We start from the raw sequence: 14,756 nt of genomic DNA, 5'->3' as shown, positions 1-14,756 counted from the left end.
ATTTGCTACTAACATAACAGAGAGGTCTATCGTCTTCCCAGGGACCTTTATCCAAGATATAACAGAGAACCTCCCGAGATTGATCAAAATGGCTATCGCTCCCTTCTCATGATTCCTACGGGTACAAATGATACTGCTGGAAGGAACCTAAAAATGCTGCCAAAGCTTACAAAATCTTGAGCAAAAAACTAGCCTATGTGGACACAGCTTGTGTTTTTCTCGTGGCTACCCACTGATGGCAAGAGGTAAAGTAAAGGAAAATTGATTTGGGAAGGAAACAGTTTGGATTTCTGGACCACAACTCAAGATTCATGGCAATAACAGGCAGGGTTGCTAAGAATGTATTGGGAAAGTGTCTTGCAAATCTAACTAGAAGGACTTAAAACTAAAAAGCATAAGGAGGGAAGAAAACAGTTGATGGGATCCACCAAGGGAGATACAACAGACAATAGTTATAATGAAGGAAGGAGAAGAGTTGCTGAGTACCCACGAGTTCATATAGGAGGTAGTAACCAAGGAAGTGTCATTAAGTAAAACCCACAGTTTTCAATTTTCATCACACAGCTCAAAGTTTAAGATACTAGGCAAGAAAAACTAGAGGTGCAAATGCAAGGAGGCAAATGTGGCTTCACAGATGTTACTACAACTTGGGGTTGGGGACTGGAACCTGTGACTGGAATATGGCTCTGAATGGGCATGGTTTATTCAAAAAACACAAAATGGTTCAATGGGGGATATTATTGTACATTCAAAAATATACTCAAAGGAGAAAATCCAGGGACCAGAAACTGGGAAACATGGTGGAGAACATTTGAAAGATCAATGGAGGCAGAAACAAAAATGATATTGTCATATGAGAATAATATAGACTCCCACCCAGAGATGAATTTCAACAAGGATAGGGTTCAAGGTCAGTTTAGGACAAGTTGAGTTTGAGATGCTGAAGGAACACAGAGCTAGAGACACCCAAGAGGCAGTTGCCAAGGTGAGACTAGAGATCTGAAGAGAGGTTAAGGATGGATGTATAGACCGAGGAATCATCTCTATAGAGATGACAACCCTACAGGAACAATGATTTGATGCATCATTAACTATAATAAGAAGATGATGATGATGATGACAAATAACATTAGAGGATTCCTATAATTCTGATAAGATCAAAGACCATAAGTCCTTAACATTTTCCCTGTGACTACCCCCCTTCTAGTCCTCCAGGCATTTCCACCTGCCCTATCCATGAACCTTCTGACCTGTTGGGCCTTTCCAGCTACCCAGCAGATGAACTCTCCTGTAAGTGTTTTCTACCTTTTGGGATGTAAAGATCCTTGAGAGTGGGGAAACTGTCTCAATTTTCAGTTCTCCAGTGCTTAGCAAATAGAAAGTATCTACTTTTTTGCATTCATTCATTCCTTCTGTGATTTTGCATTCATTCATTCTGTGATTAATTCAATCAAATCCCCTTATTTCATTCCTAAATTGCTACACTTTTTTCATTATGTCACATTGTACTCGAAATCTAGTTTCAAAAGAAGACAAAGGTAGGCATTCATTCATGTGTAACATTCGATGCTCAGAATTCCAAGTGGCTCCATGTGAGGTTAGTAGGCCAGAGGTTTCAACTCACCTGCTACAGTAATAAGGGCTGAGGTGCTGACTTGTCCTATCTCATTGGTGGCTTTGCACTTGTAGGTACCTTCATCATCCTTTTTAGCTCGTTCGATAACCAAAGTGTTGTTCTCCAAGGAGATGCCTGCAATGAGTATTGACCCTTAGGGATAGAACAGTCTGACTGGGAACTCCCTGGCTCTGGCAGTTCAACTCTTCTCAAAGGGTTTCACCCAAGTGGGGCTTCTGTCAAGTGGGAAGAACATTCCCAGGCCAATGAGGCCAACATCTCACTGTTAGCCATCGAACAGAGCTAGCTTTCTGTTCCCCATCTGGCCGATCTGTCCTGACCTCAAAGGTCCTATAACAGGAAAGAGGTCAACAGCCGCCTGAGACTTGATGATCTCAGGCTGCTGATAATGTTCACTGGCCCCTCAGCACTCATGACAATAATTACACTAACAGACATATCTATCTGATGACTTTCTCGGGTCTTGGATATTCTCAACCACCTCTCAGAGTAAGTAGGGGAAGGATTCTTAGCCCTACTAATTTAGGTTTAGACCGGCTATGAGCTCCCTGAACCATAGAGGCCAACTAGATCAGTTCCCTCATTTTTCAGAGGAAGAAACTGAGTCTCCAGGCTTACCCAAGAACACATAATACTTTATTCTATACCTCTCTAGCATGTTGGGCAGTACTGCAGTAGATAAGAGTATCTGGCCTGGAATCAGGTAGACCCGAGTTCAAATCTGACCTCAGATACTTACTACTTGTATGATCCTGGGCAAGTCACTTAATTCTGTTTGCCTCAGTTTCCTTCTCTGTAAAATGAACTAGAGAAAGAAATGGCAAACCATTTCAATACCCTTACAGAGGGAGGCCTGGATGCTTTTCTCGTCGCTTTCCCCAAATATTAGTCCTCTACTCCACTAAATGTTCTCTGTTTTCACTCCATATGCATCTTGTGACTTATCTGTGCCCACATCCTTCTTACCAGAATGTAATAATAACAACAGCAATAATAACTAGCATTCAAGTAATGTTTGAAGATTTGTAAGGCATTTGACATATGCCATCTCATTTGCTCCTTACAACAACACTGGGAGATATTTGTTATTATGATCTCCATTTTAGACATTGAAGAAACAGGGTTTAAATCACTTGTCCAGAGTAAGTGTCTGAAGCAGGATTTGAACTCGGGTCTTCCTGATTCCAGGTATAGTGCTCTAAAACTTGCCTTTGTAGATGGGAAGTTTTGTGGTTAGTGCCTTGAATATAACGAAGACATAATAAATACGTATTGATTGACCCACTGAATCAAAGGTCCCTCAAGCAGAGGATGTCTACTATGGAAAAAAGCCAATGTAATTCCCCAGATGGCAATCTTGGTATTTTTCTTGTGGGTACCTATTTATGTCTCCCCCATTAGAAGAAGACTCCTTGAGAGCAGAACCTATTTCCTTTCTGTCACCATATCCCTAGGGCCTAACAGTGGGGGGGGGGGGGCAATAAATGCTTATCAACGGAGTGAATACAACAGAGCGAGGCCACAATACCAAATTCTCGTGGAAGGGACCAGTGTGTAACCTGCATTGGAATTTACAGGAAGTTCAGTTTTGTCAAGCTTAGAGTGGACAGTGGCCTTCCATTCAATGAGACAAGGATCATGGGATTTAGGATCAGAAATGACCTTTTAGATTTAGTGTGAAGTCCTCTTTCTGTAGCTAATTGGAGCCCAGAGAGATTAATCAAAGATCCCCCCAGTCATTATGTATTAAAGACCAGGTTAAGGTGTGACCCAGAAATGTTCTAAAAAGAGCATCCTTAAAGTGAGGCATCCTGGTACAGGAAAACAGAGACCCTGGAGAGGAGTTTTGTACTTGAAAGCTCCCTAAGGGAGGTTATGCAAACAGAGCCTACTTTGGATAAATCTGCTGTCTTGCTGGGCCGCACCTGAGGCTGGCAAGATGGCATTCCCATTCTTCAGCCAGGTGATGCCGGGTGTTGGAGTCCCCCCCACTTTACACTGGAGCACAATCTTGCCACTGCTGTTCACATCCAGGTCTGTGAGGTTCTCTATGACATAAGGGGCAACTTTTTCTGCAGAGAAAAGGAACAACACGCATGGATTATTATAGCTGACATATTATTATCATTATCATCAAATAGATGGCTCAGTGGACCTGGAATCTGGAAGATGTGAGTTCAAATGAGACTTCAGACACCTACTAGCTGTGTGATCCTGAGCAAGTCACTGCATGTTTCAGTTTTCCCAACTGTAAAATGGAAATAGTAATAGCACCTACCTCCCAGGGTTGTTGTAAGTATCAAATGAGATGATAATTGTGAAGTACTGAACCCAGTATCTGGCACATAGTAGGGCTATATAAATGTTAGCGATCACTGTGATTATTAATAATCATAATTTATGATAATAGAAGTTAGCACTTATATAGCTTTTAAGGCTTACAAAACATCTTATGAATACAGTCAAGGAAATGGAGGCAGGAAGAAGTGAAGTGACTTGCCCAGGGTCACACAAACTAGTGAGTGTATGAGGTCACATTTTCAGCTCTTCCTGATTCTTGGCCCAGTACTCTGGGCACTGTGGCATCCCCTAGCTGCTGACGTGAAAGATATCCTTTCATGTACCCTCATTTCAAGACCCAGACTCTCTGTCATTAGCTCTCTTGGTCTTGCTCTCAAGCACAGGCTTGTGTAATCCACAGTTGGAAGGGACTTCAGAGGTTTCAATCTAGTTCAACCCCCTCATTTGACAGAAAAGGAAAATGAGGCCAGAGAGGGGCAGGGAGGAATTCAGAGGCTGACTAGTAGTCCAGCACACTAACTTTACAAATGAGGAACCCAAGACTCAAAGGGGTGTGGCAACTGCCCAGGGTTATAGAGCCAACAATTAAGAGTTGGAATTTAAACCTAGTTTCTGTGACTTGCCTACTCCCTGGCAAGGGATGTCATGTTCTTTAATCAATTTTAAATTAATAGCTGTGCTCCTTCAAATCATTTGCCAACATTTGGTTCTACTGAGAATTCTACCATGAGTCACTGTAGATGGTAACTGACAACCACATGTCTAATAATACTAGAGTAAGGAGCAGTTGGCATTGTTGAACAGTTGGGGGATAAGCTTAAGAAAATATTAACAGCAACAATAATAGTAACTTGTATGTATATAATGCTTTAAAGTTTACAAATTGCTATATGTATTATATATATATATATACACATTTATTTATATCTTTTTAATAATCCTGTGAGGTAGGTGTTATCATGGTTAAATTAGATCATTATATATACCATTATATTAATATAATCTTCAATTAGAATGGGAGTTTCTTGAGAGCAAGAACTCATTTCCTATTTGTGTCTTTAGTGATTTGAACATGGTAATAGTTTAATAAAGTCATTTATTCATCTTCTCCATTTTACAGATGAAGAAATTGAGTCTTGAAGGGGGTAAGTCGCTGCTTACTAAGTATCTGAGTCTTTATTGATCCCACATCCAGAGAGGTCCTTAAAATTTCTCTTCCCCCTACCCCATCAACCCATTTTACAGGTAAAGGAACTAAATTCCAGAAAACCTGTGAGTTGTTAAGATCAAATAGCAAATCACTAGCTGGGCCATAACCCAAAGCCAGGTCCCGGCCTCCCAATTCCAGGATCTTTCAACTGCTTAGGGAAAGGGGCATAGCTGTCCTGGGGTCTTACCTCTGGTGAAGAGCTTTGTGGTCCTTTCCAGCATGGTGGTAGTATTGCTGTGGTTCCAGGCCTTGCACTTGTACTGTCCTTCATGCCGGTGGGACACGTTTCGGATTGTCAGAGTCAAGGAAATGGAGTATTTGCTCACTCGCTTCTCAGTGAATGAGGTAGGAACTTTTAACCCGAAAGGACTGAACCAAGCTAGGTCACTGTAGATATATCTGGCTGCTCTGCAGGTGAGTTGGGCATCACGGCCCTCAATTGCCAACACCTGAGAGCGGGTTTCCACATGTCCTGGAACATCTGAGAGGAAGGAAAAAGAGGAAGGAAAAACATTACTGGTGGTGACCAGAACCTGTTCCTTTGCAATAATCCCCTCTGCTGATGACCCCAACAAGCCTCATTCTGATGATCTCCAATGAAGGAGAACTCACTACCTCTCCAAGTAACCTGTTACAGCTTTTTTTTTTTTTATATCAAGCCTCAGTCAACTTCTTTGTGTCTTCCACTCATTAGTCCTGGCTCTGCCTTCAGAGGACCAAGCAGAAGACATAGGAACCCTTTTCCACATGACAGCCCTTTAAAGATCTGAAGACAACTATCAATATTGTCCTTTCTTCCACAGGCAAAAGGCTCCTAATTCCTTCAAGGAATCCTTATATGGGTTACAACATTTTGGTTACCCTGCTCTGGGCCCTTACATTGTCCTTCCTAAAATGGGGCACCCACACCTAAATAGAACACTCCAGATGGAGGGGGGGAAGGGGGGGTTAGCTTTTGGGGCAGCCATTGTTCATTTACAAGGAGCTTGTGGTCCATTAAAAATTGTAAATCTTGGGCGGCTAGGTGGCACAGTGGATAAAGCACCGGCCCTGGAGTCAGGAGTACCTAAGTTCAAATGTGACCTCAGACACTTAAAAATTATCTAGCTGTGTGACCTTGGGCAAGCCACTTAACCTATTGCCTTGCAAAAAAAAACAAAAAGCAAAAAAACAAAAAAAACCCAAAAACCTAAAAATCCCAAATCTTCTTTCATGCAAACTGCTCTGTAACCATGGTACTCCTGCCTCATATCCTATCAGGTTGCTTTTTTGGAGCCAAAGTGTGAGATTTTATATCTATCAGTACTAAATTTCATCTTATAAATATTTAGACTAATGTTCAGGCCTGTCAAGATCTTTTTGGATTCCAACTCTTGTTCAGTCATTTTTCAGTCATGTCTGATTCTTCCTGACCCCATTTGGGGCTTTTGTTTGGCAAAGGTATTAGAAGGCTTTGCCATTTCCTTTTCCAGCTCATTTTACAGATGAGGAAACAGAGGCAAAGTAACTTGCCCAAGGCCACATAGCTAGTGAGGATCTGAGGCCAGATTTGAACTTAGACCTTCTAGACTCCAGATCTATTTCTCTATCCACAGGGCTATTGTGAAGATCAAGTTAAATAATATTTGTAAAGTGCCCTGGCATATAGTGGGTACTATATAAATATGCTATTATTATTATTATTAATATAGATATGTCTCCTAACTTAAATAATCATTATGCAAAGATGGAATATCAGAAATGGAAAGCTTAAGAGGATGTTTAATTTAAAGGCTTCATGTCTTAAAAATTGGGAAATTGATTTTCTCTCTCTTTTGGTAAGGAAATGAGGTTAAGTGACTTGCCCAAGGTCACACAGCTAACTATTAAGTATCTGAGATCACATTTGAACTCAGAGCCTACACACTCCAGGCTTGGAGCTCTATTCATTGCACCACCTAGCTGCCCCAGAAACTGATTTTCTCAAGTTGACTCAGTGAGCTTGTGGAAGAACAGGGCATAGTACTCAGGTTTTCCCAAGTCCCAATCTAGTCTCCTTCCTGCTTTCCCTCCATTGCTTCTCTTGTTTGCTTTTCTGAGATCTGGAGATAAAGCTTAGTAAGGAGGGGCAAGTGAGACTAGTATTTAGGGGAAAGGACCTTCAATTAGGTTTTCAGTGGCTTTCTTTAAGTGGCTACAGCTTGTGGCAAATACCTTCCTTGGACAATGAACGGAATAAAGACCAAGCAGGTGGGGGTCCCCACCAGTATGCTAGTAACTGTTTAACAACAAACTCTACATGGGGAAAAAATGTATACCTGATTCACTTTTCAGTTGAGTTTTCATTAGTAACAACTCCTTCATCACTTTCTTAAGTCTAGACAATCACCAAAAACATCAGTGAAGCCCTTGTGTGGGATTTCTGAGTGTATAAATTCTCACAGTGAAAACGGAACAATCATTTGGCAGGTTCTCCCTTCTACCTCTAAGCCTTTGAATACTATAAACCTGAAGCTTTGGATAGTAACTTTGATAAGCATGTCCAGAGATGACCTGGGCAGTGAGGAGAGGCACAAGCCCACACACAATTCTGCTTCAATCAAGAGTGACTCCAAATGGACCTGGGGAAGTTTTAATTGGGGAGGGTAAACAGCAGGCTAACTCTGGAGGTTTTCCTCTTTTTTGAATGTTTTTGCAAGGCAGTGGGGTTAAGTGATTTGCCCAAGATCACACAGCTACATAATTATTAAGTGCCTGGGGTTGGATTTGAACTCAATCCTCCTGACTCCAGGACCGATGCTCTATCTACTAGCTGCCCTACTTCTTTTGTTTTTGAACAGGAGTGAGAATGAAAGGTCTCTCCCTCAAAAAAAGTTAGCTGACTATTCACCTTGAGGGTATTTATTTAATCATGCATCAATAGCAACAGCTGCTGAGCATTTGCACAGCATTTGAGAGCTTGCACAGTTACATTACAAATATGATTTTATTTGATCCTCACAATTGTGAGAGGTAGATTTAACATTTAACAGATGAAGAAACTGAGGCAGGCTATGGTGATGTGACTTGTCTCTGGGTCACACAGCTAGGAAGAACTGGAGGCCTAATTGGAACTTGGGATCTTCCTGACTATAGGTCCTTCATTCGATTTAATTTGAGCTGCTTACACAAGTGAAGTGAAGATAATGATCATGTAAAATATGGCCTGGCACCATTTCTTGGGGCTGCCTATTAAACTCCCTCTCCTTCTCCCCAAGTTGGCTTGATTGCCAATACTTATCTTGATCATGCCCGTCACTTGAACCATCATATCCAGCAATGCAAAACACAGCTGCCATATTTGATCATTGGCATTACCAGGCTCCAGAATCGATGGCTTTATCTAGTCTCCTCAGCTCCCAAACATGTAGTTTGCAGTTGAGGATTCTGGTATCCCACCCTCAAACTGGCCCAGAGCCAATGGAACCAGCTGGGGTGTGTTGTATTGCCATTGTAGGGCCCCTGAGCCCTGGTACAGGGGCTGCCAATCATTCTGGTGAAAGTGCCAACCTTGCTCTCCTAAATACAGGGCAGTCTCGACATAAATAGAATCCACTAGCCCAGGCATCAAAGAGCATCAGAGATGAAGGCGTAGAGGAGGAGGTGACCAAAGGCCAACTGGAAGGCAGCTTCTTCTGCTCCATGTGTGATGGTACTCCAGTAACTTCAAAGGCTGCCTAGTGAATCCCCGCCAGAGGCATATGGAGAGCACTGTGCATCTCATGAATTGAGAGATAAAAACCAGAGGCCCTGGACAATCCTTGTGCCATGCCCCTCCTTCATGCCTCCTTCCCCAGAGAAGCTGGGACCTTTCCCAGAGCAATCACTAGGCCAATAACCATCAATGGGGAAGGGATGTACCCAAGTATATTGTGGACCACTGTGGAAAGCTGCCAAAGACTTCTGGGTATGGAAGCTGGAAGTGACAAATCACTAGGCAGGAGGCAAGGCCCAGGCTGACAATAGTGCTGCCTGGGCACACTGGAGGAATCTTCCTTAAGGGTGCAGGTCTTAACGCCTGCTTCTCATCATTGGCCATAAACAAGAAACCTAATAGGACACGGACAAGCTTAGTGACAAAGCTAATATTAAACACATGCTTCTGATTACAGGTGGAGGGTGGAAGGAGGTGGGGGGGGGAGGTTGGAACAATACCAGTATGTGTCCTGAAAGGTTGTGGCTATTAAGTGGACCCTTCTAAAGGGTCAGTTTATTGTCTTGTTGATGAGTAACCCATTCCATCTCTAGGGCTGTGGGCCATATGGCTACTTTCTTCCCAAACACAGGACTCTGGGGATGGGAGAGTTGCCATGTTTCTGCCCATCTTTTCCTTTCTAAGGTTTTTACACTTCCAAGGTTTGGGCAAAGGATCATAGGCTCTAGGGCTGGAAGGGATTTTGAAGGCCATTTAATCCAACCCTCTCATTTTGCAGAGGGGAAACTGAGGCCCAGGGAGAGGAAGAGACTCACCTTGGGACACACAGGCAATAAAATGAGGCAGGATTTGAACCTGGACCCTCTGACTCCAAAGTCAGGGCTATTTTTGCTATATGCAATGCTCAGTCATTTCAATTTGAAAAGGAGAGAGGGACAGCTAACCTGCCTTCCCCTGAATTAGGAAGGGAAGTTCCTGCTCCCCCAGACTGTATGGGCTGAAAAGGAACTTGAGAGGCTATAGGATTTATCCATCTGACCTCTACTGAATGCCCCCTCCCCAGGCAGGCATGTGTCTGTCTCTTCTAACTGTACTTGCTCATTGCCATGCTGGGACCCCAGAAGTCACAAAAGCATGAGAAAGGGTACTTCTGTAAGGACTGAAGCTTGGGTTTTGGGGTAATCCCTAGGTCCTGAATGTCCAGGACTTTCTCTGTTAGCCATAGGCCCTCCATTTCACTGATCTGCAGTGTAATCCCCCAGCCCAGGCCCAGTCCAAGGGAAATGCCCTGGGTCTTCTCTTTACCTAGGCCTTCTCTTCTCTGCTCCCCGACTAGACTAGGCAGACTCACTTGAAGAGAACAGTCACCAGAAGCAGGCAGATGCTAAAGTGATTTACTCAGAGACACACAGCTAGAAAATGTCTGGGGCTAGATTTGAACTCACATTTTCCTGACTCTAGACCCCAAACTTTGTACTATCATCTGTCTCAAACAGAAAGGAAGGCTGACTCCATTTGTATTTACAGGAAAATAATTGGTTTTCATTTTCTGGGCTTTGCTTGGAGATTTGCTTAATTGGAAACTTCTGTCACCTCCAGATTTCTGCCTCAGCCCCTTGTCAGGACAGCCCTGTTCACTCTCAGCCAGGCCAGGAGATGGGCTGAGATGACCCAGACCCTCCTCCATGGGCCCTGCAAACATGTCAGGAATATGCAAATGGATGGAAGCAACTTTTGTATAAATTGGAATTCCATGAAATGTTGAGTTGGTGGGGAGGGAAGGAGAGGGCCACCTTTTCAGCCAATGCCTGGAAAGTATTTAGATGAAAACCAGTTTTCTCTCCTTCCTCCCCCTTGCCCCTAGGCTTGTACTAAGAGGGGTCCCTGTGGACCACACTTTAGATGGAAGATCTGGGTTAAGTCTGATGGTTGGTGCTGGGGAGCTGACAACAGGAAAACTACATGCACCATATCACTTGGTCTTGGGCTGAGGGGAGGGTATCTAGAGATGGGCCAAGATGAAGAAAAGGTGAATACATAAGGTAATGCCGTGGAGGCTTTCCATAGCAGCCCTCGGTTAGCCCTAGGAAGAACAGGCTTCCCCAGTGACTGGCTGGCAAGCTTAGGCCGGGCTAGACTCTGCTGTTATGGGGAAACTGTAGAACCAGCACTCCTTTGGAATATGCTTATTGACAACAAAGACCAACACACTGGGGGTCAGTATGGTATGGTGGGAAGGGAGCAAGTATTTTTACATTATATACCAGCATTTCTGTATTTACTGTTGTTGTTAAGTTTGACTCTTTGTGACCCCACTTGGGATTATTTGTATTCCCATCCTCTGACATAGTAAAAGCTAGGAATAGGCATAGAAACTGAGTCTGACTGAATCTTGGCAGAGATACTGCTTTGGTTTGCCCTTTCCTTTCCCAGCTCATTTTATAGGTGAGGAAACAGAGGTAAGCAGGGTAAAATAACTTGTCCAGGGTCATACAGCTAGGAAGTGTGTGAGGTCAAATCTGAGCTCAGGTTTTGCTGACCTCCATGCACTATCCAGGCACTCTATCCATTGCCCCATCTAGCTGCCTCTATTTATATTTTATATAAATCTATTTATATATTATATGTATTAGGCACTGTGCTAAGTACTTTACAAATATGACCCCACTGGATCATCATAACAAGCTTGAAGTGTGGTGCCTACTATCAGTATATGCTATTATTCCTCATTTTACAACTGAGGTAACTGAGGCAGGCAGATACTAAAGTGATTTACTCAGAGACACACAGCTAGAAAGTGTTTGGAGCTAAATTTGAACTTAGGTTTTCCTGACTCTAGACCCCAAGCTTTGTGCTATCATCTGCCTCAATGATGGATTGGGAGTCAAAGGCCCTAGATTTGAGTCCCAACTATGTCACTTAGTAGCATTGCAATTTTGGGCAAATTTGTTCCCTTTCCTGGGCTTCAGTTTCCTCTTCTGTCAAATGAGGTCCTTTCTAAATTTACATAAAGGATCTCATGTTGAGGAAGTCATTTTCCCTCTTTTAGTCTCAGTTTCTTCCCTCATAAAATGAAGGGGTAGGACTCAATGGCCTCTGAAGTTGCTTCCAAGTCTAGTCACGTTGATAGGCCTCTGTTTCTAGACAGTCCTGAGGACTCTCCCCCTCAACCTGGAAGTGCAAGGCAGCAGGTGGAGGAGAATAAGAGGTGAGAAAAGGATCCACATATGCCACCACCTCTCCAAGACTCAGTAGCCCCTTGGAGATACTCATAGCCTTCCCTCCACCTCACCCTCACCCTCTTCCTGTCCTTTCTGAGCCCTATCTCTTTGTACAGGGCCATGGAGGCCCAGTCTTGGTCTAGTCTCACAACCACCTCCTCCACACAACTGCTCTGTTCCAAGTGTGTGATGAGACTCTGAGGAGATCAGAAAAAGGTGGTCACTGGATTCCAAGAAAGAAATTCAGTACTGGATTAAGGTAGAGCTTGATTGTGAGGCTGGACCCCGAGGATTGAGCTGGAATAGACCTCAGTTTCCTCATCTATCAAATGGGAATAAAATTCCCTCCTCTGCTTACCTCATAGGTTGACTGGGAAGATCAAGTGACCTAAGGTATGTAAAGGGCATTGTACACCCAGCTACAAGCTAGAGCCATGAGTTCCAGATAGGTCCCAAGGGCACCTGTGAGTACTGGGATACTGGAACTCCATCCTTGTACATCTCTCCAAAGTGACTCATGTGACCTTGGATAAGTCAGCCAACTTCTTGGGCCTGTTTCCTCAAGTGCAAAATGAAGTGTCTCAAACTCTCAAGATCTGTACCTAGTCCCAGATGTTGTAACATCTGGATCCTAATGACCCTAGCTGGGGGGGTACAGGCAGCAGGCACCTGGGGGGGGTAGCACTCCAGGGGCCAGGGGGTGGGATTGTACAACCATAGAGGCTTTCCCAATATTCCTTTTGGAAAAATGTCTTTTATAGACCAGAAAATATCACTCACCAGGGCCTGTGATGATTAATTTTGTGATAAGCCAAGTCACTGATGTCTAGTCCTGGGGTATAACATCTCCTTCTCAGGCATACACAGAAAAAGGAGCACAAGCTTTAGTAGGAATTATAGGATTTTAGGATTTAGAGCCAGGGGGGATTTTAGGGGATCATCTAATCCAACGTTCTCAGTTTCCACATAATGTAACTGAGGGCCTAGGGAAAGGAGCAACTTATTTTCTGACCTTTAGAACGTGACAGAATTGGATCTGAATCCAAATTTTCTTGATCAAAACCAGCCTCTATTTTCTATGCTACTTTTATAATGATACCCAAGAAGAAGGGGAGTGATATGGTACAGTGCTGGCCTGAGTCTGGAGATTTCTCAGTGCTTCCCAGTAGATGAGGTACTGCTCTCTATTGATGGAAGGAGATCCCACACTGGGAGTCCCCACACTAATACTGGAATATCAGATTCAATTGGCCCCTGTTCCTACTTTTCTCCTCCCCCCATAAAAAAAGAAACAACAAAATGAGAACGAGTCTTTTTGCAAATGATAACTTAAGGTTCACCATGTTCTGCTGTATTTGGGCCATTTTCTATTTTCTTTCCATATGACAACCACCTATGATAGACCAGTGGATCACTCAATGTGCAATAACACCAATCATGTAATTGTGGTGGACCATGTGATCACTTGTTCCAGCAGATGTAAGCTTCACAAGGACAAGGACAATTTTCTCTTTGTAGCCCTGTGAGGCATATGTGGGTGTTTGGGTTCCACAAGAATGTGAAGGGAAAATTGTTAGTTTACATTACAAAGCCGGCTCTGCCTATATTTTTGCCTAAGGGCAGGTAGCCACAATCTGATCAAAAACTGTGATCAGGCCTGAGTATGCCCCACCTATTTCTAAATTAACCTAGGGTCCTGACCTTCTCCTTTGCACCTGCTCAAGGAGGTACTGTTCTTGTTCATTAGTATAATGAGCAGGGCGGGGTAAATGTATCAGCACTAATGTATCAATTAGATTGTGACCTCAGCCTATGATTGCCAGGAGGGAGGCAAGAACAAAGCTTTTCAAAGTGAGCAAAAGACTTAACATTTCTGGGATTCCTCACCCCTCAACCAGTTCGAGAGAGGTGTGCCATTTATTGAGACTTCTTAATAAAAAACCTTTTTAATCACTCTGGACTAAGTATTCATGAGCAATTTGGGCACTCGTTCTGGGATATTAATTTAAATCTCTTTTCCCAGTATTTACCCAAAAGAACACAAGAAAATCATGAGGGCAAAAAGCTTGAGTTCAAACCCACTTTCTTGGTGTTCTTTGCTGGGGAACTATCTCAGAGATTACTGGGAAGATTGGTCTGGTTTTGGAGCTGACAGTGATTAAAATGCCTGGGGTATCTCCAGAGTGGTAGGGTGGTGGCCAGAGCCTCTCTGGCTGGCTGAGAAGTCCTCCAGGCAGATCTATCCCAAAGGGAGGGAGGGGGATATGGGGGCCCTCTCCAAGAATTTCCTCAAAATCTTAAAGCCCACCAAGGGGAAGGTTGGCAGTGGACATGGGGGGCAAGGGAGCCTGATGGTCAGTAGCCAGAAGCCAAGGAAGCCGGAAGGAAGCTGTTTGGATCCAATCTGATGTATGAGTGAGTTTGAATGTTTCTGTGGGGGTATCCTGTCTTGTGTATGTGGTTTGGATTAGTTATTTCTGGGTCTGGGTGCTGAGCTTAAGTTTTAAACTGTGGGGGATCTGGGACTTGAGCCCAGGAGTTTCAGGAGGAGGGGGAGAGGAAGGAAAATCTGAAGTTCACAGTGTCTCCCTGGTGGAGATCAGCCCCTCCCTCACGGAGATGGCAGCAGTAGTAGTAGTAGTAGTAGCTGGTAGAAGAACTGGAGAGAGGAGGGGGAGACTCTTAAAGACAAAAGCTGTGATTTGGGAGAGTTTT

General features: G+C 43.6%; 1 protein-coding gene across 1 annotated transcript in view; it reads right to left on the bottom strand.

The window, feature by feature from the left end:
• The window catches only part of LOC141502480 (vascular endothelial growth factor receptor kdr-like), a 203,848-nt gene that overhangs the window by 44,532 nt on the left and 144,560 nt on the right, over positions 1 to 14,756 (bottom strand). The window contains exons 13-15 of the mRNA XM_074207234.1: positions 5,335 to 5,628; positions 3,562 to 3,708; positions 1,625 to 1,750 (exon numbers count right to left, since the gene is read on the bottom strand). Of these exons, the coding sequence (XP_074063335.1) occupies positions 1,625 to 1,750; positions 3,562 to 3,708; positions 5,335 to 5,628 (567 nt within the window). The remainder of the gene's footprint in view (positions 1 to 1,624; positions 1,751 to 3,561; positions 3,709 to 5,334; positions 5,629 to 14,756) is intronic.

The sequence above is a fragment of the Macrotis lagotis genome, chromosome X (genome assembly GCF_037893015.1).
Source record: "Macrotis lagotis isolate mMagLag1 chromosome X, bilby.v1.9.chrom.fasta, whole genome shotgun sequence".
In the NCBI taxonomy this organism is placed as follows: Eukaryota; Metazoa; Chordata; class Mammalia; order Peramelemorphia; family Peramelidae; genus Macrotis; species Macrotis lagotis.
This window is presented reverse-complemented; position numbering and strand designations above follow the sequence as displayed.